Source organism: Leucopleurus acutus (assembly GCF_964270905.1).
Source record: "Leucopleurus acutus genome assembly, chromosome: 12".
Lineage (NCBI taxonomy): Eukaryota > Metazoa > Chordata > Mammalia > Artiodactyla > Delphinidae > Leucopleurus > Leucopleurus acutus.
Window position 1 is genome coordinate 46,268,480 of NC_139154.1, and position 24,824 is coordinate 46,293,303.

Here is a 24,824-nt window from a genome sequence, read left to right on the forward strand (position 1 = left end):
AATTATTCAAAATCCTACATTTACAACTATTTAAAATTTAGCATTAAACAAAAGCAAAGACATTTTCCCTCACTTCATCTTTCTCTCATCTGATATATTTGCTTATGGGAACATGGTAATACCAGTCACAAATCTGTTGTCGTAATTATGGATTTGAGTAAAGAACTTGATGAAAATCTGAATTCAGTATTCTGCATTTTCTAATTTTAGTTTAATTTATGCTTGTGAGTGGAATTAGCACAGTTCTTTTTTTCATATTGTGATTTCTCTTTCAGAACATCTGCTATGTCTGCATGTCACCCTTTTTAATTTTTACATCAGTGACACAGTATTTTCCTTACCCAGTCTTCCTCTTTGGAGTTGAAATACTTAAAAGCTGTAACAAGGGAGTCATAAATAAATACCATAAATAAATACCAGAGAGATGTGGAAAGTTTCTCTTTTAACTAAAAGTCTTATGTAGTGTTAATTATTTATATGAAATTTTGAAAAGTTTAAAAGTGCATATATTGGATTTTTTTCCAAGGCCAAGAAAGGTTTCTCTCCCATTTAACTGAAACCATTATCATATTTACAGGGTCTTAAGCACTATTGCCTATTAAGTGATGCTAATATTTCACAGTAGTACTAACAGTCCACTGCTTTTCTTAGTTTAAAGTGATACAGAAGCTTTTTACTTGATAGTTTGCTACATTAGTGAGATTAATGGTCTTGTTTTATAATATGCATCATAAAAATATTATAATGGAAAACAGTGAAGATCTTTGAATGTCTTTTCCTCCTCTAGGGAACACAGTGGTCTTTCTCCTCAAGAGGACACTAATCCTGGAATGTCAATTCCCCGGGTAAACCCTTCCGTCAATCCTAGTATCTCTCCAGCTCACGGCGCGGCCCGTTCAGCTACATTGCCACCATCCAACAACAACGTGGTATCCACCAGAGTAAACCGCCAACAGAGCTCAGACCTTCATAGCAGCAGTCATAGTAATTCTAGCAACAGCCAAGGGAGTTTCGGATGCTCACCTGGAAATCAGATTGTAGCCAGTGTTGCCTTAAACCAGGGACAGGCCAGTTCCCAGAGCACTAATCCGTCTTTAAACCTCAATAATTCTCCTATGGAAGGTACAGGAATATCCCTTGCACAGTTCATGTCTCCAAGGAGACAAGTTAGTTCTGGATTGGCAACAAGGCCCAGGATGCCAAACAATTCATTTCCTCCTAATATTCCGACATTAAGCTCCCCCGTTAGCATGACAAGTACTGCCTGTAATAATAGTAACCGATCTTATTCAAACATCCCAGTAACACCTTTACAGAGTATGAATGAAGGACCCAATAACTCTGTTAGCTTCTCTGCCAGTTCTCCAGTCCTCAGGCAGATGAGCTCACAGAATTCACCTAACAGATTAAATATACAGCCAGCAAAAGCTGAATCCAAAGATAATAAAGAGATCGCATCCATTTTAAATGAAATGATTCAGTCTGACAACAGCTCTAATGATGGCAAACCTCTGGATTCTGGGCTTCTGCATAACAGTGACAGACTCTCAGATGGAGACAATAAATACTCTCAAACCAGTCACAAACTAGTGCAGCTTTTGACAACAACTGCAGAGCAGCAGTTACGGCATGCTGATATAGACACAAGTTGCAAAGAGGTACTGTCCTGCACAGGCACTCCCAGCTCTGCCTCTGCTAGCTCTTCAAGTGGTTCTTGCCCTTCCTCTCATAGCTCACTGACAGAGCGGCACAAAATCCTACACCGGCTCTTACAGGAGGGTAGCCCCTCGGATATCACAACTTTGTCTGTGGAGCCTGATAAAAAGGACAGTGCATCTACTTCTGTGGCAGTGACTGGACAGGTACAAGGGAACTCCAGTATAAAGCTGGAACTGGATGCTTCAAAGAAAAAAGAATCAAAAGACCATCAGCTCCTACGCTACCTTTTAGATAAAGATGAGAAAGATTTAAGATCCACTCCAAACCTGAGCCTGGATGATGTAAAGGTGAAGGTGGAAAAGAAAGAACAGATGGATCCTTGTAACACAAATCCAGCCCCAATGACCAAACCTGCTCCTGAGGAAATTAAACTGGAGTCACAGAGCCAGGTAGGTAATTCCTTGCTTCACAGAATGAACATTCCTAGTTATTTTTTTCTTTTCATTTATTTTATTTCATTCATAGACCATATTTGGATTCAGGCTATGTTTTGCCTATCCCTTGGGCATGTGTTAAAAGGTTAGTTTCAATGGTTGAGAAATTACTGGATGCCCTGAAAAGTTCTCTTTGGAACCTTGGAGGGCGACAATATTAATGTGGCATTCTAAGAAAGTAGATGTTTCTTTCTTTCTATAAAATTAGAGTTCACATCTTTGGAGGTTTAAAAAAATACCTTCCCTGCCCCCTCCTCCCATCTTCCCACCTATTAAATCCAACTCTTTCAGAATAGAACCTAGAAACCTGTATTTTAAAGACACTCCCCAGAGAACTCTGATATGTAACTACGTTTGGGAACCTCTGATGTAAATGAAATGAGAGAGAAATGTGAGGAGGTGGACAAAGCTGCCTAGTCTGGCTTGCTTTGCTATTTAATTTCCTTTGAAGCATTTTTAAAAGTCTGTTTCCTTCTCATCTGATTCTAACTGCCCTCAGTCCACAACCCCCATCAGAATAGGGACTTTGAGTATTCTGGGTAGTAGGGTATATAACATGCCCTGAAACAGAAGTAAATACAAATAAACCTTTGCATAAATTGTTATGGATCAGGAACCTCTGTGTTTAGGCTGGGGTAGGGCGTGGAGTGAAAAGTAATAGGCAGCTTCATTTATTGAATAATTGCTGTGGACTCTGAAGGAATTTAAGAAAAACAGAAAATGTGGTTCCTCCCTGCTAGGAGCTTACACATTATTTAGACAGAATATAGACATACATGAAATAGTTGAAAATGTATTCACAAAGCAGTTTATTAATAAGACTCTTCATTGTGAAACAAGATTCACACTTAGTACGTATAGGTCCTACAGTTTCTTGAGTCAGCTTTATTTTCTGCCCTCATCTCACAGAAGTCTCTCTCTTCCCTCAGGCATACTGCATTCTAGGCACATGGAAGCCCTTGCCATTCCTGAGATAAGCCATGTCTCTTCTAAGCATCTTCTGCCTTGCTCTCCTTTCTATGTCTGCTGAACTTCTACTCATCCTTCACAAACAATTCAGACATCATTTCTGTAAAGCCTTCCCCAGTAGCCTTAGTTAAACATTCCCTTCCTCTCCACTCTCATAGTGCTCTGTATTGTCTCTCTTTACTATAACACTATTTGGGTTATTTCTTTACGTGTGTGCTCTTTGAGAAGGCTGTCTCTTGGTACAACTAAACTAGTGCTGTGTTTCTCAGCTGAAAAACAGCTTTAAATAATAACTATGTTAAAACTCTCATGCTTTAAAATTAACTTTAAAAGTAACAGCTTTATAAGAAAATACCATTGTGTACAATCTTGGCACATCTGTTTTAGTGCACATGTACATGCATTTCTGCTGAGTTTATACCTGGGAGTGGAATTGCAAGATCGTAAAATATGTATGTGTTCATCTTTAGTAGATAATGCCAGTTTTCCTAGTGTGTGAGAATTCCTTTTAGTTGTTCCATATCCTTGTTAATACTTGCTGTTGTCAGTCTTTTAAATTTTAGCTGTTCTGGGGTCTGTGTAGTGATATTTCGTAGTTTTAATTTGCCTTTCCCTGGTAAACATTTATTGGTCATTTGGATTTCTTCTTTTGTAAATAGCCTGTTCAGGTGTTTTGCCCATTTTCCCAATATGTTATATTTTTCCTATTGACCTGTAAGAGTTCTTTATGCATTTTGGGTGAGTCCTTTACTGTTTATATATTTGCGGATATCTTCTCTATGTTGTGCCTTGCCTTTTCTTTCTCTTAATGGTGCTTTTTGTTGGAGTGAAGTTCTTCATTTTAACATAGTCCAATTTGTCAGTTTTTTCCTTTATTGTTAGTACTTTTTGCATGTGCCACAAAAGACATGTTCAAAAATAGTCATAGTAGTTTAACTTGTATTAGCCAAAACCCAGAAAAACTCCCAAATCCATTACAGTAGAATTGATAAATATATTGTAGCATATTCATACAATGAGATACTATTCAGCAACAAAAACAAAGTGATCTATTGCTACTTGCGACAAGGTGTCTAAACTTCAGAAATGTAACGTTAAGTGAAAGAAGCCACACTTTAAAAAAAAAATACATGTAATTCTGTTACACAATCTAGAAAGAAATTTTTGTTGAAGTAAATAAGGAAACCCAAACAGGTAGACATTTTATGTTGATGAATTATCTTAAGGTAACCATAGTGGAATAATACTGTGAAATAAAGGTCAGTTTTCTCCTGTGCATAGCCACAGACAGATGTAGGAACTCCCTACCTATGCTAGAAGATATGTTTCTTATTCTAGTAAGTACTTAAGTGGGAAGTGACCTTTCTGGGATCTTTCAAGCTAATATTTATTAAAAACTTTCCCAAACTTTTAAAAATTATTTTAAAAAACAGTGTATGTTTTGCACCATCATAAAGTAAGCCATTTTATAAAATTTTGAAAAATATGACAGAAGATAATCACCCATGGTGCTATCGTCGTAACACAGTACTCTCGATATTTCTTTCCAGTTCAGTCTTTTTCCAGTGCATACATTTTATACAGAGATATAGTAGATAAGCACTATGTGTATGTTATCTTATATCCTGTAGTATATTAATATCATAAGCGTCCACATTTTGTTCCAGTGTTAGGTCCTGTTATTTCAGTGAGACCCCAGTCTTTCTAATTCTTCTTTCTTCATTCTCTCATAGTCACACTCAATTCATATAGTTTAAAGGAACAACTTGTTTTCTACATTGTTTCAGGTGAAAGTGTAGAATATATTTCCTCTAACTTTGGTTTCCATTCTTAGTTTACAGCTGACCTTGACCAGTTTGATCAGTTACTACCCACGCTGGAGAAGGCAGCACAGTTGCCAGGCTTATGTGAGACAGAGAGGATGGATGGTGCAGTCACCACTGTAGCCATCAAATCGGAGATCCTGCCAGCTGCACTTCAGACCACCACTGCCAGACCCACTTCCAGGCTGAATAGTATGTGTTGGGGACAGAACTTCATTTTAAATGTTTAATGATAATATGGATTAGTGCTTTGTCTCTCATCATTATTGCACAGACCTTTTGTTTATTGAGAGTGAAATATCTTTTCATTAATGCCACTATTAGTAATATACAGTTACTTTCAGACATATGAACTTCACTCATCATGTCTATTTTAAGTTATAGTATAACCTCTACTTTTTTGTAATTGATGTTAAGGTGAGCAGTTGATGTTAAGGAGAGCAATTTTGTGTTCTTACCCAAAGCATTCCACAGTAGGACTTTCAGAAATATAATATTGGATCAGATTATGTTTCCCAAAGTGTATTCTTTGAACACTAGTCCTATGAAAAAAAGGATTTTGTGCTAACATACACTGGGCAAATGCTACGTGACATATACACCATTCCTCTATTAAAATTCCACAGTGCATATTAAAGGTTTTAGGAAGTCCTGTGTTAGATGAACTAGTTTATGTATTTTAAAAATTGTTTTGCTTTATCTTTGTGCCAGTTTATTGTTTTTTAATTTAAAACAAAATTTTATACAATTTTTAAAGTTTACACTCCATTTACAATTATTACAGAATATTGACTATATTCCCCATGTTGTACAATACATCCTTTTAGCCTTACAAGTTAAATTTAAAGATTTCTTTAATCCAGCATTTTCCAAACTTTTCTTAATTATGGAATTCCTTTTTTCAAGTAATACATGTTACCCCACAGAATGAGTTTTTCATGGGCCACTGTTTAGGAGACATTTATGTTGAAATAGGTCATGACTCCTCTAGCCCATGGTAGCATTCTCCTACTTAAGAGACACTTTGAATAGTATACTTCCAATTCATGAAGATAGTTTTCACCCATCAAATTTTGAAGTTGAAAAAAATAGTGGTGATAATTCCATTGTGTGACCTTGAAAGTAAAGGAAACTAACCAGCTCACTTTCAAAATTTGCCTGTCCCTCTTCTAATGGGACCAGATGTGGGCCTTGTTTATTTCAGTCTGACTACAGCTTTTAGCTGGCATGACACAATTCCCAAAAGCTTACCAAGATTCCAGACAGCTGGAAAGAAAAATCTCAAGTCATCTCTGACATTTTTGGAAGCAGTTTTTCAGCTGACCAGAACACTAGATGAGAGCAGGAGCCTAGGTTCAAGTCTCATATTTCCCGTTTATTAATGGTAATACCTTAAGCACATGAATTTTCTGAGTATCATTCTCTTTATCTGCAAAATAAGAATTAGATGAAACAACTTCAGAAGTCTTCTAATTGAAATAGAGATTCCAGACTCTGGGATATCCGGCACAGTTGGGAAACAATGAGGTGTAAGGCTAAGAGTAGATAAAGTGAAAGTCTGCATATTGATTGGTTCCATCCTTGTCCTTCCCCTTCCAATGTGGGAGACTGGAGGGGTTATCTCAGGAGATACCAAATGGCCAGAAAGAAGATGTCTGGATATTGGTATGTATGGGGAAATCCCTAAAATGCAAAGGTCATGCTACCATCTAAGCATCCAACAGTGAAGGCTACCAGCAGACACAAGCCTCACACTGAGCCTAAGCAGTCAGTGTTTTAGAACACTGTGTCTGTTTAGAATAGACACAGCCAAAGATAATCAGGACTTTGAAGGAAGTCTGTAACTTGAAAGAGAGCAAACAAAACAAGGTCGATCTTAACTTTTTCTTCCCTGCTTTCTATACGTCTTTTGGTCTTTTTGTTCTTTCTGACAGCTTTTCTCAGCTTTATTTTCTGATATTTCTCTTGCAATTAAAAAATTTTGGATATCTAATTTCCAAAAATTCTTTCTTGCTTTTTGTCCCTTTTTTTCTTCCCATGTTATTCATGGATGAAATATCTTTTCAAAAATTTTTTAGTCCATACACTCATTGTATACTTCCTTGGCATACTCTTTTTTTGTTTGTTTGACAGGTCCTAGAAGATATACTTCAGCAAACAGGGAGAAAACCAAAAAAGAAAAACAGGGTCCAGGGGAAACAGAGGAACTGAAGGGAAGTCCAGGAATGATCAGCAAGATTAGAGAACAAGCAGTGTTGATTGGAGCGCAGGGGGCCTGAGTCCTCTGGAAAGGTGGCCTCCAAGGGAGAAATTAAATTTATCTCTTTGAGTTTATAGGAAATATTAATGATAGATTTATGTCAAAAATGTTGAAGCATCCAAAAAATTCTCCTAGAAAAGCAGGAAAATGAAAAAAAAATAATTGTTAACTCCAGAGAAAAGAAATCATGATATAAGAAAGGATGTTTGAACATAGTACACGACATGACTTGCAGTGAGTAATATTTGTGTAGTCGTAAGAATCTAAATATTAACTTTTTATTTTATAAAGAACTGTGATCTCTGTTAGGGAATTGAGGGCACAGGAGGTAATAAGAGAGGTGATGTGAGCGAACTAAAACCCCATCTATCATGATGGGGAGTCAGATATCTAAAATGGAGATATTTTAGAAATAATTAGGCAAATGCTAAAGAAAACAGCTACACAAGTTGTGGATGGTTGCCTCTGTTGAAAGGGAAATAGTTAAAGGATCAGAAGGGGCAAGACAGGAAACTGCTTTTATTCATTAATAGGCCTTTTGGTCCTGACTTTTAAATTTATGTATATGTGTTAATTTGATGAAAATTAAAGTTAATAAAAATAGAAGGGGGACTTACCTGGTGGTGCAGTGGTTAAGAATCCACCTGCCAGTGCAGGGGACATAGGTCAAGCCCTGGTCTGGGAAGATCCCACATGCCACAGAGCTACTAAGCTTGTGCTCCACAACTACTGAGCCTGTGCTCTCGAGCCCACGAGCCACAACTACTGAGCCTGTGTGCCACAACTACTGAAGCCTGTGCACCTAGAGCCTGTGCTCCACAACACGAGAGCCACCACAGTGAGAAGCCTGCACACCTCTAGGAAGAGTAGTCCCTGTTCGCTGCAACTAGAGAAGGTCGTGTGCATCAAGACCCAACGCAGCCAAAAATTAATTAATTAATTAATTAATTAAAAAAAAAAAAGAAGGTGTCTTCTAGCTCTACAAGTCTGTGAAAGTAGAGTGTTTTTCATTCATAATCTGTCTTGAGGCAAATAGCTCTTTTTTCTTTCTTGAGATTTCCTCCCCTGAATACAGCTCCATGTATAAAAGTTTGTAAATAGGCCAGAATCTGTTAAACCCTGTGCTGTAGTATTGCTGAAGGCCAGAAGCATAGAGGGGAAGAAATTGAGGTAAATGAGGGGAGGGTGATAGCTGCAGACAGTGTTTACAAAGTTTCCATACCGACAAGAAAAAAGGTTTCAAGAGGCATAAGGCTAAGGAAACAAGTTGGGCAGGAGAAAGAAAAAGATAACAAAAGACTGGAGAAGAAAAAAGAAAGAAAAAAAGATGAGGACAAAAATATGATAGCTTATAAAGGGAAGAGAACTGCCTCTGATTCTCTGCCCCCTCTAGCATCTACACTGCCCACCACTACCTTTCACTAGAGCCAGAGTCCATTATCCAGTAGCTGATTCCATGTCTTGACCTTGTGCCCAAAGGTCTCACATAGGACAGTTTAATTATCATAGTATTTCACCACCTGAGATATACCTATTAGAACTTCTGGATCTATCTGCCATGTCACTTATCTTTTCTGTCATACTTTGCACTGTATTCTGAGAGAGTCTGGGCCAGATTTTCTGGATCAAAACTGAATCTTCAATTATATCCATTCTGCTCTTCAGTCAATCTATTGAGTTCTTATAATTGTGGCAATCACGTTTTTAGAAATTTTTTTCATAGAAGTCTATTACCATTTATGTATATGATAGACTTTTAAATCTATGTGATGATAAATTTAGCATATTACTTTAGGGCTCATCTGTTTTCTGTAACAACCCTTTTTCCTTCAAAGTTTCTTTCTCTCTTTGTCAAATTTGCTATCTTTCTTTTCTGCTGTTGACTTTTCTTGAATGTTTGGTAAATCAGGGCTGTCTGTCCATATATACTGAAAAAGACCTAGAATGAAACATCTTGGTAGCTAGAGTGTTTCTTTAGCTAAAGTGAGAGGCCTTTTGCTCTGGCAGTGAATGTAGGTTCTGATTATAGAGGCCCTGATTCTTAGTTGTCGTTGTGAAGGAGTGGGGGTTGGTGATGGGGAAATCCCTCGTGGCAGCCCTCACACCCACTTTGGGAGATTCCCTGGGCAGAACTCCCACACTGAGTCATGTACTCACCACTTTAATCCCATGGGCAGACGCCAGAGTCAGCTGCATTCAGAGCAGTGCCTGGTGGCAGCTGTTCAGTTGTCCTTTAATTATCCCAGCAATCACCCATGGCCTGTTCCTTTACACGCTCGAATGACCACTGAACCTGGAGTTGTTCTAGTGTTCTTCTGAGAAAAACCCCCTTTTTGGAAAATCTCCTCTTTGTCCTGATATAAGGTTTTTAGTTTAGGTCAATTTCACCATCAGTTTTATCTTTCCATCTGTTTTATCTTTCAGAAATTCTTCATTGTTCTAGTCAGCTGCCATGCTGCTTCTTTTGCCTCTCCTTCAGCTGTAGATTTGTTTTCCCCTTTTACTTTTGTTTCAGTGATAATTTTACACATCAAATAAAATATAGATGATATATTTCACACTGAACCAGAAATTTTCCTTAGATCTATTTACATATGAGGAAACTAAGGTCATAAGTTCCAGAGAAAGAAAAGAAAACACACAAACAAAAACTTGCCCAAAGTTATCCAGTTAGTATATGCAGAACCAGGATTTAAATTTCAGTCTGCCTGGTTTCAAAACACATTGTGTATATGCACACACACAACCATACTGTGTGACCAAGTGATTTAAATAATTTTGTTAGAAATGTACTACAAGAGCACATCAAGAGACAACTTAGGAGGCTGTTGATCAAAATATACAGAATGTGCTTTCTTGGCAGTACCTTCAGAACCTCTACTATGTCCTTTTTACCATCTTTAAATTTCTATCCCTTGAGGGTGGATTTGACTTTTGAAGTTTTGTGAAGTTATTTGGAGCCAAATTTGTTGATCTGAAAAGAATAATACTTTTTAAAACATCAGAACCAAAATTAGATGTAGTTATAAGGAGAAGTATTTTCTTGAAGGACTTGTATACTGGTTAAGACAGTTCTAGAAGAACTTCAAAAATATTTGAACATTGGCAACATCACTGAAGTAAGGAATGACCTACTGAGGTGCTTGTTTTTATCTTCTATGAACATATTCTGAGATGATAATTTTTAAAATCTTATTAATCTGTACTACATTAATAGTGTTCATAACTAAAAATAATTGTTTCACATAAAACATTTTCAGTACTTCAAAACTCCATTTTTAGTTCCCTGTTTCTGAGGTTGTGTTTAGTGTGTTGTGGCTATCGGTAGGCATCTTTTGCTAGTACAAAACTAAAATGAATAATCTTATGTAGAGATAGTTGACCACATTTGAGAGTATATCTGAAATACAAATTCTAAACAGAATTGCTGGGTCAAAGGGTACACAGATTTTGCCAAATGGCCTTTCTTATGCCAGTTTACACTCTAACTGATAATGTTCCTCTTTCCACACGTCCTTTCTAATAAGATGAATTATGCATTTTCTCATCTTTGCCAATTTGATGTGTTTTTTTAAGTATCTCAATGTAGTTTTAATCTGTATTTTTTTATTGTGAATTAGGTTGATCAATTTTCAGTGATTTCATGTGTCCTGTTTATATTCTCTGACCATATATCTGTTGGGCTATTCAGTTTTCATCTTATTGATTTATAGTTCTTTTTGTATAGTAGAGAAATTAGTCAAATAAAACATTGTAACTGCTGTGAGTAGTTAACAGCCAAATGCAACACAAAACTGAACCAGAAATCTCTTTACCAACAGCTGAAGAAAATTAACTGTGAACATCACAATCACTAGATGCTGAATCAACTCTTAGTGGAGTAAAGTGTGCAAAAGCCACTCTCTTGATTAGACAATGCTTTCTACTTTGTGTGCAGAAGTTTTTTAATTTTTTAATAATATAAGCTCTTTTAAGCTGGAATCACTGTGGCTCACAGGGATATAAAGTTTTCTTTTAACCATGTTTAAAATGGAGAAAATATGATGTTGAGCCCTTTGCTCAGATGATTAAAAAAAAGCAAAACCATTAATAGCTTGATCAGGAATCGCTAAGAGCTTGTTTCCTACCCCTGCTTCAGCTGCCTCTCTCCAACAGAGACTAGTAAATGCAGTAATGCGTCCCTTTAAAAATTACTATGCCTGTCTTGTGTAACATATATACATACTTACTCATGTTTGCAATAGAGACACAAACAAGACCAAAAATAGTAGGTTTATTCCCTGGACAAAGAGAGATAAAGTGTGTATTTTGTAAAACATTGCAGCAAATCCTCGAGTTTTTTTTATGTAAGTGAGTTTCTAAAGGAAGTCCTAAAAGGTTGAAGTGACTTTTAGAATAAAAACCAACTTCTTTTAAGCATACAGCCTATGCAAACAAAGCTTTTAATTGAATCAGTGATTGATTTCTTTGGATTTTCCCCCCCTTTTCACCAAATTTAGCACGTGAATCTTTATTTTGAAAATATTTTATCCAACTTGTTTTCTTAACCTTTTTTCCCATCAAGACTACTAAAATGAGATACTGTGTCCTATTACTGAGTCAAATAAACTATCCTGTAATACTAAGTATTGATGGTAGACAGCCATGTAAGTTTTCTTTGACTCTTAAATATAATTATTTTGTTTAGGTTAGATTTCTAAAATGGAATAAGATTGAAAAATTAATGTGTGCAGCAGAGCAATGAGACAGCTTTAGATAATCTTTGACCAACTTCCTGACTGAAGTAATGAGAGGAATTAAGGGATTACTTTCCTATCACCATTTATTGTTGTTGTTTGGTGTTTTTTGTTTGCTTTGTTTTTTGCTTTTTTTCCCCCAGAATCCTTTTAGAATTTGATTTCTCTATCATTTGTCATGATAAAGAAGAAAGTTTAATTGCAGGCTATAATTCTCTGCATGTAGAAGTGAATGTGCTTTTATATGGACTCCTATGTTTCATTCATACTAAATATTGAGTATATTTCACATAAAAGTGAGCCTAACATGTTTTGTGTGGTTAATAATGATCAGTATCCAACATTAAATAAATCTGGGGAGCATCCTTAAATCTACTTATTCTCCATTCATTAGAATGAGGAATTCTACCTAATTCTGTTTTTTCTTAAGCCACCAAGGCTTTCTTAGTTTTTGTTTTTAGTTTGCTAGGGCTGCCATAATAATAAAATACCACAGACCAGTGGTATTTTATTGCCAGAAATTTATTTTCTCACAATCTGAAGGCTTGAAGTCCAAGGTTAGGGGGTTAGCAGGTTTGGTGTCTTCTGAGGCCTCTCTCACTAGCTTGCAGATGGCTTCCTTCTTACTATGTCCTCATGGCTGTCCCTCTGTCTGTGTTGTCTGTGTCCTAACCACCTCTTCTTTTAAGAACACCAGTCATATTAAATTAGAGCCCACCCTAACGACTCTATTTTAACTTAGTCACTTCACTCAAAGCCCTGTCCCCAAATACAGTCATATTCTGAAGTACTAGAGGTTAAGGCTTCAACATATGAATTTTGTTCTCTTTAGAGATTACAAATAACCATGAGAAACACTAAAAGAAAATAAAGTAATCCTTAATCTCACAACCTAAAATCTACCAAGGATATATAGCCTACGAGCATTTTTTCTATTAATATATATGAAATAGCTTATAAAAACAGAATCATCCTGAACATAATGTCTTAGATTATACTTTTTTTATTTTTCATTTATCAGCATGTTGTAAATATCTATACCATAATTCATTAATCAATCAGCAAATTTCTGGTATTTAGGTTATTTACAGTTCTTTCCTACTATAAATAGTACAGAAATAAACCTTTCAAAACCATTGCCCACACAAAAACGTTCTAAAGTGCACAAACTATTTTCTTCTATTACAAGACATAATTCAACCCCTTTTTTCATTCATCATTATAGACATCAATTAATTATACTGTTATTGTACAGCTATATTCTCAGTTAACAACTGTAGAGTTTTGTCCCCAGACTGCAGTGCCCTTTAGTTTCTGTTCCTGCCTTTTATAGAACATATTTTATCTTTTACTTGCGGCTCTCACTTTATGACAGTAACACTGCCCCTACTTATAGCATATTCTAATATGGTGTAGACTGAATAAGCAGTCAGCCAAATTGTTATGATTGTCTTTAAAATAAATAATTTCAGACAAAGTCCTAAGTGATTCTCTTATGGTAATATATAAAAACTTTTAACATTGGACTTCCTTTGATTCAGAGACCTTCTCTCACTTTCTCATTTACTTATTATGTGGTCACATTCTAGATAATCTAAGTTTCTGGATAAGTGACTTTTGTATCACTGAGGTAGTATTTTATAGGGGAAATCTCACTCTACCGTACAATATATTACTTCTTAAAAATATTATCATCTTATCTTCCATTGTAATATGTCCTGACTTCTTACCTTTTCTTCTTTAACCAGGATTACCTGAGCTGGAATTGGAAGCAATTGATAACCAGTTTGGACAACCAGGAAGTGGTGATCAGGTTCCATGGACAAATAATACAGTGACAGCTGTAAATCAGAATAAGCCAGAGGAGTGAGTAATACATTTTGTATATTATGAAGTATCAGATACCAACTTCTACAGCAAAGAACTACTTTTCCCAAACTAGATTCCAGTCTGTATTGGTATTTTGTGAGATATTAATAGAAGTGAAGGTTTAATGAAAAGAAAAGGATGGAGGAAGACACCGAATCAAACATTTATTTACTGCATGACTGCAAGGCTAGTGTACATTGTAATTATCAGGAGGCTGATATAGTATGCAGCTGTTGTTTTATTTTTCATCTCTTACTTTTCTTTGATTGATTACCATAAAATTCCTGGGACCTGTGGATGAATTGGCCTCGGCACAACAACTATGTTGCTCTTTATTTTGTCCAGCTTTTCTCTTTATTTGGAGCAAGAGTGGATAAGAAGGGAAGGTACTTTCCACCTCTACTCAGTGTCCCATCTTAATTGGAATTTAATTTCTTAATCCACACAGGTAGCTCCATTCCAACACATAGAGTGTATCTTATATATAGCAACCAAAGGATGAGTAGGTAATATTGAGTGTGGAGCCTTAACTGTGAACTGTAGTCCCATTTACCTTCCCAAAAGAAGAATCCTTATAATTATATTATTATACAAGTAGTATTAGTACTAGTATTATCTTCTATGTATTTCTAAGTTTTATGCATCAGTTGGTATCAGTTTGGATTAGACTACATGTAATCAACAATTTATTGCTTAACACTGAGCATGTTTCATTTTTCTAGTTTGATTTCCTTTGTAAATGATAATCATGTCATGTTATCAATATAATTTGATCATCTTTGAAAGTTAAGTAATATAATATGTACTGTTTTGATTATGGTTCAATTATCAATAATTAATAGCACCCATAGAATAAATAGTATAAATCTTGATATAGACTAAATGATTTTTTTCTGAGTTTTTGGTTGATTTTTATTTTTTACTTCTGTTAAAAATTATTTTCTCTTAACTATGTTTGGTTAATTTTTCAGGCTATTTCTGTAAGCTAATATGAAGAATATGGAAACAAAATTCATTGATTGACAAAATAATGAAAAATATATTCAAGCTACATACCAAACATTCATAAATTTCTGCCCATTAAGTATAGAAATTTTCATTGCATAAGAATTGGTTAAAAAAGCATTTCAACAGAGAATTTCCTAGAACTACATTTGCATATGTGTGTGTGTGTGTGTGTGTGTGTGTGTGTGTGTATTTGCATTCCTAAGGTTGAATACTTACTTGCTATATCAGTCTTAAACTTTCTTATCTTTTGATTCTGCAGCCAGTGCATTAGTTCACAGTTAGATGAGCTTCTCTGTCCACCAACAACAGTTGAAGGAAGAAATGATGAGAAGGCTCTTCTTGAACAGCTGGTATCCTTCCTCAGTGGCAAAGATGAAACTGAGCTAGCTGAACTAGACAGAGCTCTGGGAATTGACAAACTTGTTCAGGTATTTACTAAAGTTGACATTATTTAAATGATGGAGCCCTGAAAGCTAGAAAATTATTTTTAAGCAAGACTTTTCCATATTACTCTCACTGTGTTTTAGCTGTTTTATAATTTACCCTTGTGAAAGTTATCAAAATATATAATAGTTAAATAATGGGCTTTTTAAACAAAAATATCATAATAATTAGAATTAGAGAGTTTTAGCCTTTTACTATGGAACATAATCTTACAAGCTCCCCCTAGAATAAAATCCATATTTTATAACATCATTTCTTATTTTAGGACTTAATTTGTCCTCCATTCATGCTACACTTCAACCTATATGTTCCATGACATTCCAACTTCCGGGTTAGCGTTTTTGAGACTTTGTAGTTAAAAGATCACTTTAGTGCATCATAACCAGTATATATATTTTTTAACATCTTTATTAGAGTATAATTGCTTTACAATGGTGTGTCAGTTTCTGCTTTATAACAAAGTGAATCAGTTATACATATACAAATGACCCCATATTTCTTCCCTCTTGCATTTCCCTCCCTCCCACCCTCCTTATCCCACCCTTCTAGGTGGTCACAAAGCACTGAGCTGATCTCCCTGTGCTATGCGGCTGCTTCCCACTAGCTATCTATTTTACGTTTGGTAGTGTATATATGTCCATGCCACTCTCTCACTTTGTCCCACGTTACCCTACTCCCTCCCCGTATCCTCAAGTCCATTCTCTAGTAGGTCTGCATCATTATTCCTGTCTTGCCCATAGGGTCTTCTGACCATTTTCTTTTTTTTTTTTTTAGATTCCATATATATGTGTTAGCATATGGTATTTGTTTTGCTCTTTCTGACTTACTTCACTCTCTAGGTCCATCCACCTCACTACAAATAACTCAGTTTCATTCCCTTTTATGGCTGAGTAATATTCCATTGTATATATGTGCCACATCTTCTTTATCCATTCATCTGTTGATGGACACTTAGGTTGCTTCCATGTCCTGGCTATTGTAAATAGAGCTGCAGTGAACATTGTGGTACATGACTCTTTCTGAATTCTGGTTTTCTCAGGGTATATGCCCAGTAGTGGGATTGCTGGGTCGTATGGTAGTTCCATTTTTAGTTTTTTAAGGAACTTCCATACTGTTCTCCATAGTGGCTGTATCAGTTTACATTCCCACCAACAGTGCAAGAGGGTTCCCTTCTTTCTCCACACCCTCTCCAGCATTTATTGTTTGTAGATTTTTTGATGATGGCCATTCTGACCGGTGTGAGATAATCTCATTGTACTTTTGATTTGCATTTCTCTAATGATTAATGATGTTGAGCATTCTTTCATGTGTTTGTTGGCAGTCTGTATATCTTCTTTGGAGAAATGTCTATTTAGGTTTTCTGCCCATTTTTGGATTGGGTTGTTTGGTTTTTTGTTATTGAGCTGCATGAGCTGCTTATAAATTTTGGAGATTAATCCTTTGTCAGTTGCTTCATTTGCAAATATTTTCTCCCATTCTGAGGGTTGTCTTTTCGTCTTGTTTATGGTTTCCTTCATTAGGTCCCATTTGTTTATTTTTGTTTTTATTTCCATTTCTCTAGGAGGTGGGTCAAAAGGATCTTGCTGTGATTTATGTCAAAGAGTGTTCTGCCTATGTTTTCCTCTAAGAGTTTGATGGTGTCTGGCCTTACATTTAGGTCTTTAATCCGTTTTGAGTTTATTTTTGTGTATGGTATTAGGGAGTGTTCTAATTTCATTCTTTTACATGTAGCTGTCCAGTTTTCCCAGCACCACTTATTGAAGAGGCTGTCTTTTCTCCACTGTATATTCTTGCCTCCTTTATCAAAGATAAGGTGACCATATGTGCATGGGTTTATCTCTGGGCTTTCTGTCCTGTTCCATTGATCTGTATTTCTGTTTTTATGCCAGTACCCTACTGTCTTGATTACTGTAGCTTTGTAGTATAGTCTGAAGTCAGGGAGCCTAATTCCTCCAGCTCCGTTTTTCTTTGTCAGGATTGCTTTGGCTGTTCAGGGCCTTTTGTGTTTCCATACAAATTGTGAAATTTCTTCCTCTAGTTCTGTGAAAAATGCCAGTGGTAGTTTGCTAGGGATTGCATTGAATCTGTAGATTGCTTTGGGTAGTAGAGTCATTTTCACAATGTTGATTCTTCCAATCCGAGAACACGGTATATCTCTCCATCTGTTTGTATCATCTTTAATTTCTTTCATCAGTGTCTTATAATTTTCTGCATGCAGGTCTTTTGTCTCCTTAGGTAGGTTTATTCCTAGATATTTTATTCTTTTTGTTGCAGTGGTAAGTGGGAGTGTTTTCTTAATTTCACTTTCAGAGTTTTCATCATTAGTGTATAGGAATGCAAGAGATTTCTGTGCATTAATTTTGTATCCTGCTGCTTTACCAAATTCATTGATTAGCTCTAGTAGTTTTCTGGTAGCATCTTTAGGATTCTTTATGTATAGTATCATGTCATCTGCAAACAGTGACAGCTTTACTTCTTCTTTTCCAATTTGGATTTCTTTTATTTCTTTTTCTTCTCTGATTGCTGTGGCTAAAACTTCCAAACTATGTTGAATAATAGTGGTGAGAGTGGGCAACCTTGTCTTGTTCCTGATTTTAGAGGAAATGGTTTCAGTTTTTCACCATTGAGGACAATGTTGGCTGTGGGTTTGTCATATATGGCCTTTATTATGTTGAGGAAATTTCCCTCTATGCCTACTTTCTGGAGGGTTTTTATCATAAATGGGTGTTGAATTTTGTCAAAAGCTTTCTCTGCATCTATTGAGATGATCATGTGGTTTTTCTCTTTCAATTTGTTAATATGGTATATCACGTTGATTGATTTGCATATATTGAGGAATCCTTACATTCCTGGGATAAACCCCGCTTGATCATAATGTATGATCCTTTTAATGTGCTGTTGGATTCTCTTTGCTAGTATTTTGTTGAGGATTTTTGCATCTATGTTCATCAGTGATATTGGCCTGTAGTTTTCTTTCTTTGTGACATCTTTGTCTGGTTTTGGTATCAGAGTGATGGTGGCCTCGTAGAATGAGTTTGGGAGTGTTCCTCCCTCTACTGTATTTTGGAAGAGTTTGAAAACGATAGGTGTTAGCTCTTCTCTAAATGTTTGATAGAATTCGCCTGTGCAGCCATCTGGTCCTGGGCTTTTGTTTGTTGGAAATTTTTTTTTTTTTTTTTTTTTTTTGCGTTATGCGGGCCTCTCACCACTGTGGCCTCTACCGCTGCGGAGCACAGGCTCCGGACGTGCAGGCTCAGCGGCTATGGCTTATGGGCCCAGCCGCTTCATGGCATGCGGGATCCTCCCAGACCGGGGCACGAACCTGCGTCCCCAGCATCAGCAGGCGGACCCCCAACCACTGCGCCACCAGGGAAGCCCTCTGTTGGAAGATTTTTAATTACAGTTTCTATTTCAGTGCTTGTAATTGGTCTGTTTATATTTTCTATTTCTTCCTGATTCAGTCTCGGAAGGTTGTGCATTTCTAAGAATTTGTCCATTCCTTCCAGGTTGTCCATTTTATTGGCATATAGCTGCTTGTAGTAATCTCTCATGATCCTTTGTATTTCTGCAATGTCAGTTGTTACTTCTCCTTTTTCATTTCGAATTCTATTTATTTGAGTCTTCTCCCTTTTTTTCTTTATACGTCTGGCTAATGATTTATCAATTTTGTTTATCTTCTCAAACAACCAGCTTTTAGTTTTATTGATCTTTGCCATCGTTTCCTTCATTTCTTTTTCATTTATTTCTGATCTGATCTTTGTGATTTCTTTCCTTCGGCTAACTTTGGGGATTTTTTGTTCTTTTGTCTCTAATTGCTTGAGGTGTAAGGTTAGGTTGTTTATTTGAGATGTTTCTTGTTTCTTAAGGTAGCCTTGTATAGCTATAAACTTCCCTCTTAGAACTGCTTTTGCTGCATCCCATAGGTTTTGGGTCATTGTGTTTTCATTGTCATTTGTTTCTAGGTATTTTTTGATTTCCTTTTTGATTTCTTCAGTGATCTCTTGGTTATTAAGTAGTGTGTTGTTTAGCCTCCCTGTGTTTGTATTTCTTACAGGTTTTTTCCTGTAATTGATATCTAGTCTCATAGCGTTGTGGTCGGAAAAGATACTTGATACGATCTCAATTTCCTTAAATTTACCAAGACTTGATTTGTGACCCAAGATGTGATCTATCCTGGAGAATGTTCCATGAGTACTTGAGAAGAATGTGTATTTTGTTGTTTTTGGATGGAATGTCCTATAAATATTAATTAAGTCCATCTTGTTTAATGTATCATTTAAAGCTTGTGCTTCCTTATTTATTTTCATTTTGGATGATCTGTTCATTGGTGAAAGTGGGGTGTTAAAGTCCCCTACTATGATTGTGTTACTGTCGATTTCCCCTTTTATGGCTGTTAGTATTTGCCTTATGTACTGAGGTGCTCCTATGTTGGGTGAATAAATGTTTATAATTGTTATATCTTCTTCTTGGATTGATCCCTTGATCATTATGTAGTGTCCTTCTTTGTCTCTTGTAATAGTCTTTGTTTTAAAGTCGATTTTGTCTGATATGAGAATTGCTACTCCAGCTTTCTTTTGATTTCCATTTGCATGGAATATCTTTTTCCATCCCCTCACTTTCAGCCTTTATGTGTCCCTAGGTCTGAAGTGGGTCTCTTGCATATAGCATATATACAGGTCTTGCTTTTGTATCCATTCAACCAGTCTATGTCTTTTGGTTGGAGCATTTAATCCATTTATATTTAAGGTAATTATTGATATGTATGTTCCTATTACCATTTTCTTAATTGTTTTGGGTTTATTATTGTAGGTCTTTTCCTTCTCTTCTGTTTCCTACCTAGAGAAGTTCCTTTAGCATTTGTTGTAAAGCTGGTTTGGTGGTGCTGAATTCTCAGATTCTCCGTCAAATCTGAATGAGATGCTTGCTGGGTAGAGTAATCTTGGTTGTAGGTTTTTCTCTTTCATCACTTTAAATATGTCCTGCCACTCCCTTCTGGCTTGCAGAGTTTCTGCTGAAATATTAGCTGTTAACCTTTTGGGAATTCCCTTATGTGTTACATGTTGTTTTTCCCTTGCTGCTTTTAATATTTGTTCTTTGTATTTAATTTTTGATAGTTTGATTAATATGTGTCTTGGCGTGTTTCTCCTTGGATTTATCCTGTATGGGACTCTCTGTGCTTCCTGGACTTGATTAACTATTTCCTTTCTCATGTTAGGGAACTTTTCAACTCTAATCTCTTCAAATATTTTCTCAGTCCCTTTCTTTTTCTCTTCTTCTTCTGGGACCCCTATAATTTGAATGTTGGTGTGTTTAATGTTGTCCCAGAGGTCTCTGAGACTGTCCTCAATTCTTTTCATTCTTTTTTCCTTATTCTGCTCTGCAGTAGTTATTTCCACTATTTTATCTTCCAAGTCACTTATCTGTTCTTCTGCCTCAGTTATTCTGCTATTGATCCCTTCTAGAGAATTTTTAATTTCATTTATTGTGTTTTCATCTCTGTTTGTTTGCTTTTTAGTTCTTCTAGGTCCTTGTTAAACGTTTCTTGTATTTTCTCCATTCTATTTCCAAGATTTTGGATCATCCTTACTATCATTATTCTGAATTATTTTTCAGGTAGACTTCCTATTTCCTCTTCATTTGTTAGATCTGGTGGGTTTTTGCCTTGCTCCTTCATCTGCTGTGTTTCTCTGTCTTCTCATTTTGTTTAACTTACTGTGTTTGGGTTCTCCTTTTTGCAGCCTGCAGGTTCGTAGTTTCTATTGTTTTTGGTGTCTGTCCCCAGTGGCTAAGGTTGGTTCAGTGGGTTGTGTAGGCTTCCTGGTGGAGGCGACTAGTGCCTGTGTTCTGGTGGATGAGGCTGGATCTTGTCTTTCTGGTGGGCAGGTCCACGTCTGGTAGTGTGTTTTGGGGTGTCTGTGGCCTTATTATGATTTTAGGCAGCCTCGATGCTAATGGATGGGGTTGTGTTCCTGTCTTGCTAGTTGTTTGGCATAGGATGTCCAGCACTGTAGCTTGCTGGTCGTTGAGTGGAGCTGGGTCTTAGCATTGAGAGGGAGATCTCTGGGAGATTTTCGCCATTTGATATTATATGGAGCTGGGAGGTCTCTTGTGGACCAGTGTCCTGAACTTGGCTCTCCCACCTCAGTGGCACAGCCCTGACGCCTGGCTGGAGCACCAAGAGCCTGTCCTCCACACAGCTCGGAATGAAAGAGAGAAAAGAAAGAAAGAAGAAGATAAAATAAAATTAAATTTATTAAAATTAAAAATAATTAAGAAAAAAATATTTTTAAGTAATTAAAAAAAAAAAGGACAGACAGAACTCTAGGACAAATGGTAAAAGCAAAGCTGTACAGACAAAATCACACAAAGAAGCATACACATACACACTCACAAAAAGAGATAAAGGAAAAATATATATATATCATTGCTCCCAAAGTCCACTGCCTCAACTTTGGGATGATTCGTTGTCTATTCAGGCAGTCCACAGATGCAGGGTACATCAAGTTGACTGTGGAGATTTAATCCGCTGCTCGTGAGGCTACTGGGAGAGATTTCCCTTTCTCTTCTTTGTTCGCACAGCTCCCGGGGTTCAGCTTTGGATTTGGACCCGCCTCTGCGTGTAGGTCGCCTGAGGGTGACTCTTCTTCGCTCAGACAGGACGGGGTTAAAGGAACAGCTGATTCGGGGGCTCTGGCTCACTCAGGCTGGGGGGAGGGAGGGGCACGGACTGCGGGGCTAGCCTGCGATGGCAGAGGCTGGCGTGACTTTACACCAGCCTGAGGTACGCCATGTGTTCTCCTGGGGAAGTTGTCCCTGGATCACAGGACCCTGGCAGTGGCGGGCTGCACAAGCTCCCGGGAAGGGAGGTGTGGAGAGTGACCTGTGCTCGCACACAGGCTTCTTGGTGGCCACAGCAGCAGCCTTAGCGTCTCCTGCCCGTCTCTGGTCTCCACGCTCATAGCCGCAGCTCGCGCCTCTCTCTGGAGCTCCATTAAGCGGCACTTTTAATCCCCTCTCCTCGCGCACCAGGAAACAAAGAGGCAAGAAAAAGTCTCTTGTCTCTTCTGCAGCTCCAGCCTTTCTCCCGGACTCCCTCCCTGCTAGCTGTGGCGCATTAGTCCCTTAAGGCTATGTTCACGCAGCCAACCCCAGTCCTCTCCCTGTGATCCGACCGAAGCCTGAGCCTCAGCTCCCAGCCCCCGCCAGCCCCGGCGGGTGAGCAGACAAGCCTCTCGGGCTGGTGAGTGCTGGTTGGCACCGATCCTCTGTGCGGGAATCTCTCTGCTTTGCCCTCCGCACCCCTGTTATTGTGTTCTCCTCCACGGCACCGAAGCTCCCCGTCTCCGCCACCCACAGTCTCCGCCCGCGAAGGGCCTTCCTAGTGTGTGGAAACCTTTCCTCCTTCACAGCTCCCTCCCACTGGTGCAGGTCCCGTCCCTATTCTTTGTCTCTGTTTTTTCTTTTTTCTTTTGCCCTACCCAGGTACGTGGGGAGTTTCTTGCCTTTTGGGAGGTCTGAGGTCTTCTGCGTTCAGTAGGTGTTCTGTAGGAGTTATTCCACATGTAGATGTATTTCTGATGTATTTGTGGGGAGGAAGGTGATCTCTGCGTCTTACTCCTCCGCCATCTTAAAGCTCCTCCTTCTCTCATAAAGAAGGCTCAGAAATTCTTGGGTGGGTCCAAGGGGGGCAGAAGGTGGCTGTGGGGTCAGCTGGTGGCCACAATTATCACATGGCTCCCTCTGATAGGTCTGCAACGCGATGTGGAATAGTGAATAAGAGGGTCAGTTCATCCTCAGGGTTCCTGTGATTCACTCTAGAGGCCGCCATCAGTATTTTTTTAATGGAGTAGAACAATGTAGAATACAGAGTATCAGAATGCAGAAAAAGGGGAAGTTATGTTTCATGAAACTCTGTTTTCAGTTACACACACACACACACACACACACACACACACACACACACACAAAATAGGTCACAATTTACATTACATTTCTTACAATGAGTAATAGTCAAAAAGTTTAACTATTGCATTCTGTTAGGTCAGCTATGAATTTTTTTTCAAATGAGATAAAAGCATGAATTCTGTATTTGAGATAGAAAAATTAATCCCTCCTTTAGGAATCTACTTCTCATGGTAACCCATTAAATGTAACATTTGTTGATTCTTAGACTTTGCAGTGAGGTTCTTTTTAAACCGTTTAGCTTTATTTCATTGATGTAAGGCCCTTATTTTAACTATATTTTCATCTCTTTACTGAGATTTTAAACATCTCCGTTAATCTATTACTCCATTTCAGAAGTAACTTTTATAAGTGATTCCTTTAAGTAGCAAACTTCTGGAGAGCTTCATGAATTCAGCATGAATATATTATTATGAAACTTTCTAGAGATAACATGCTCTCAGATCCAAAATCATATAGAGAAGCATGTCATTTATTGCCAGAAATTTATTTGTAACATGTTCTGGCTTATTTTCCAACAGGGAGGTGGATTAGATGTATTATCAGAGAGATTTCCACCACAACAAGCAACACCACCATTGATGATGGAAGAAAGACCCAACCTTTATTCCCAGCCTTATTCTTCTCCTTCGCCTACTGCCAATCTCTCTGGCCCTTTCCAAGGCATGGTCAGGCAAAAACCTTCACTGGGGACTATGCCTGTTCAAGTAACACCTCCTCGAGGTGCTTTTTCACCTGGCATGGGCATGCAAACCAGGCAGACTCTAAACAGACCTCCAGCAGCACCCAACCAACTTAGACTTCAACTTCAACAGCGATTACAAGGACAACAGCAGGTGAGTACTCTTGTTCAGCTGGTGATCCTTTTTAAAGGTGTGTGCTAACTCTCTCTCTCTGTAATAAGACAGCCCAATTGCTACAATAAAGGTGTCAAGTCCGCGCCCAGAACCTTTATGACTCAAAGTCATCCTTGGTCTGTTATGATAAGAATAAGGGACATTCATTCAATTACAGACTTCTAGCTCATAACAGAGTACTTTGACACCAACAGTTTGAAAGGAATTTACTTTTGTTTCTTGAAATAAATATTTAGGATGAACATCATATAATTATTAAATTAATAAAATTGAAACATTGATTAATTTCTAAAGTAGAGCATCAAGAGATACTGTTTATCAGACTCACAGACTTAGAGAATGAACTTACGGTTACCAGGGGGAAGGGTGGCGGGAAGGAATAGTTAGAGGGTTCGGGATTGACATGTACACACTGCTATATTTAAAATGGATAACCAACAAGGACCTACTGCTGTATAGCACAGGAGCTCTGCTCAATGTTATGTGGCAGCCTGGAAGGGAGGGGAGTTTGGGGGAGAATGGATACGTGTATATGTATGGCTGAGTCGCTTTGCTGTGCACCTGAAACTTTCACAACATTGTTAATCGGCTATACTCCAATATAAAATAAAAAGTTTAAAAAAGAGAGAGAGATTGTTTATAATTGAACACAAAATGAAGTTTATGTTGTTTGTAGTTAGAGTGATTAAAGCCTAATGATGTCATAATACTAGGAGAACAGAGGAAGGGATAGTTTGGGGGTC

General features: G+C 37.5%; 1 protein-coding gene across 9 annotated transcripts in view; it reads left to right on the forward strand.

Annotated features, from left to right (window-relative positions):
• Nucleotides 1-24,824, forward strand: part of NCOA1 (nuclear receptor coactivator 1) — a 259,910-nt gene that overhangs the window by 194,606 nt on the left and 40,480 nt on the right. For all 9 annotated transcript variants that reach the window (XM_082852160.1, XM_082852158.1, XM_082852164.1 and 6 more), the window contains 5 exons: nt 788-2,108; nt 4,957-5,137; nt 13,690-13,807; nt 15,078-15,246; nt 23,746-24,060. In XM_082852160.1, the coding sequence (XP_082708286.1) occupies nt 788-2,108; nt 4,957-5,137; nt 13,690-13,807; nt 15,078-15,246; nt 23,746-24,060 (2,104 nt within the window). The remainder of the gene's footprint in view (nt 1-787; nt 2,109-4,956; nt 5,138-13,689; nt 13,808-15,077; nt 15,247-23,745; nt 24,061-24,824) is intronic.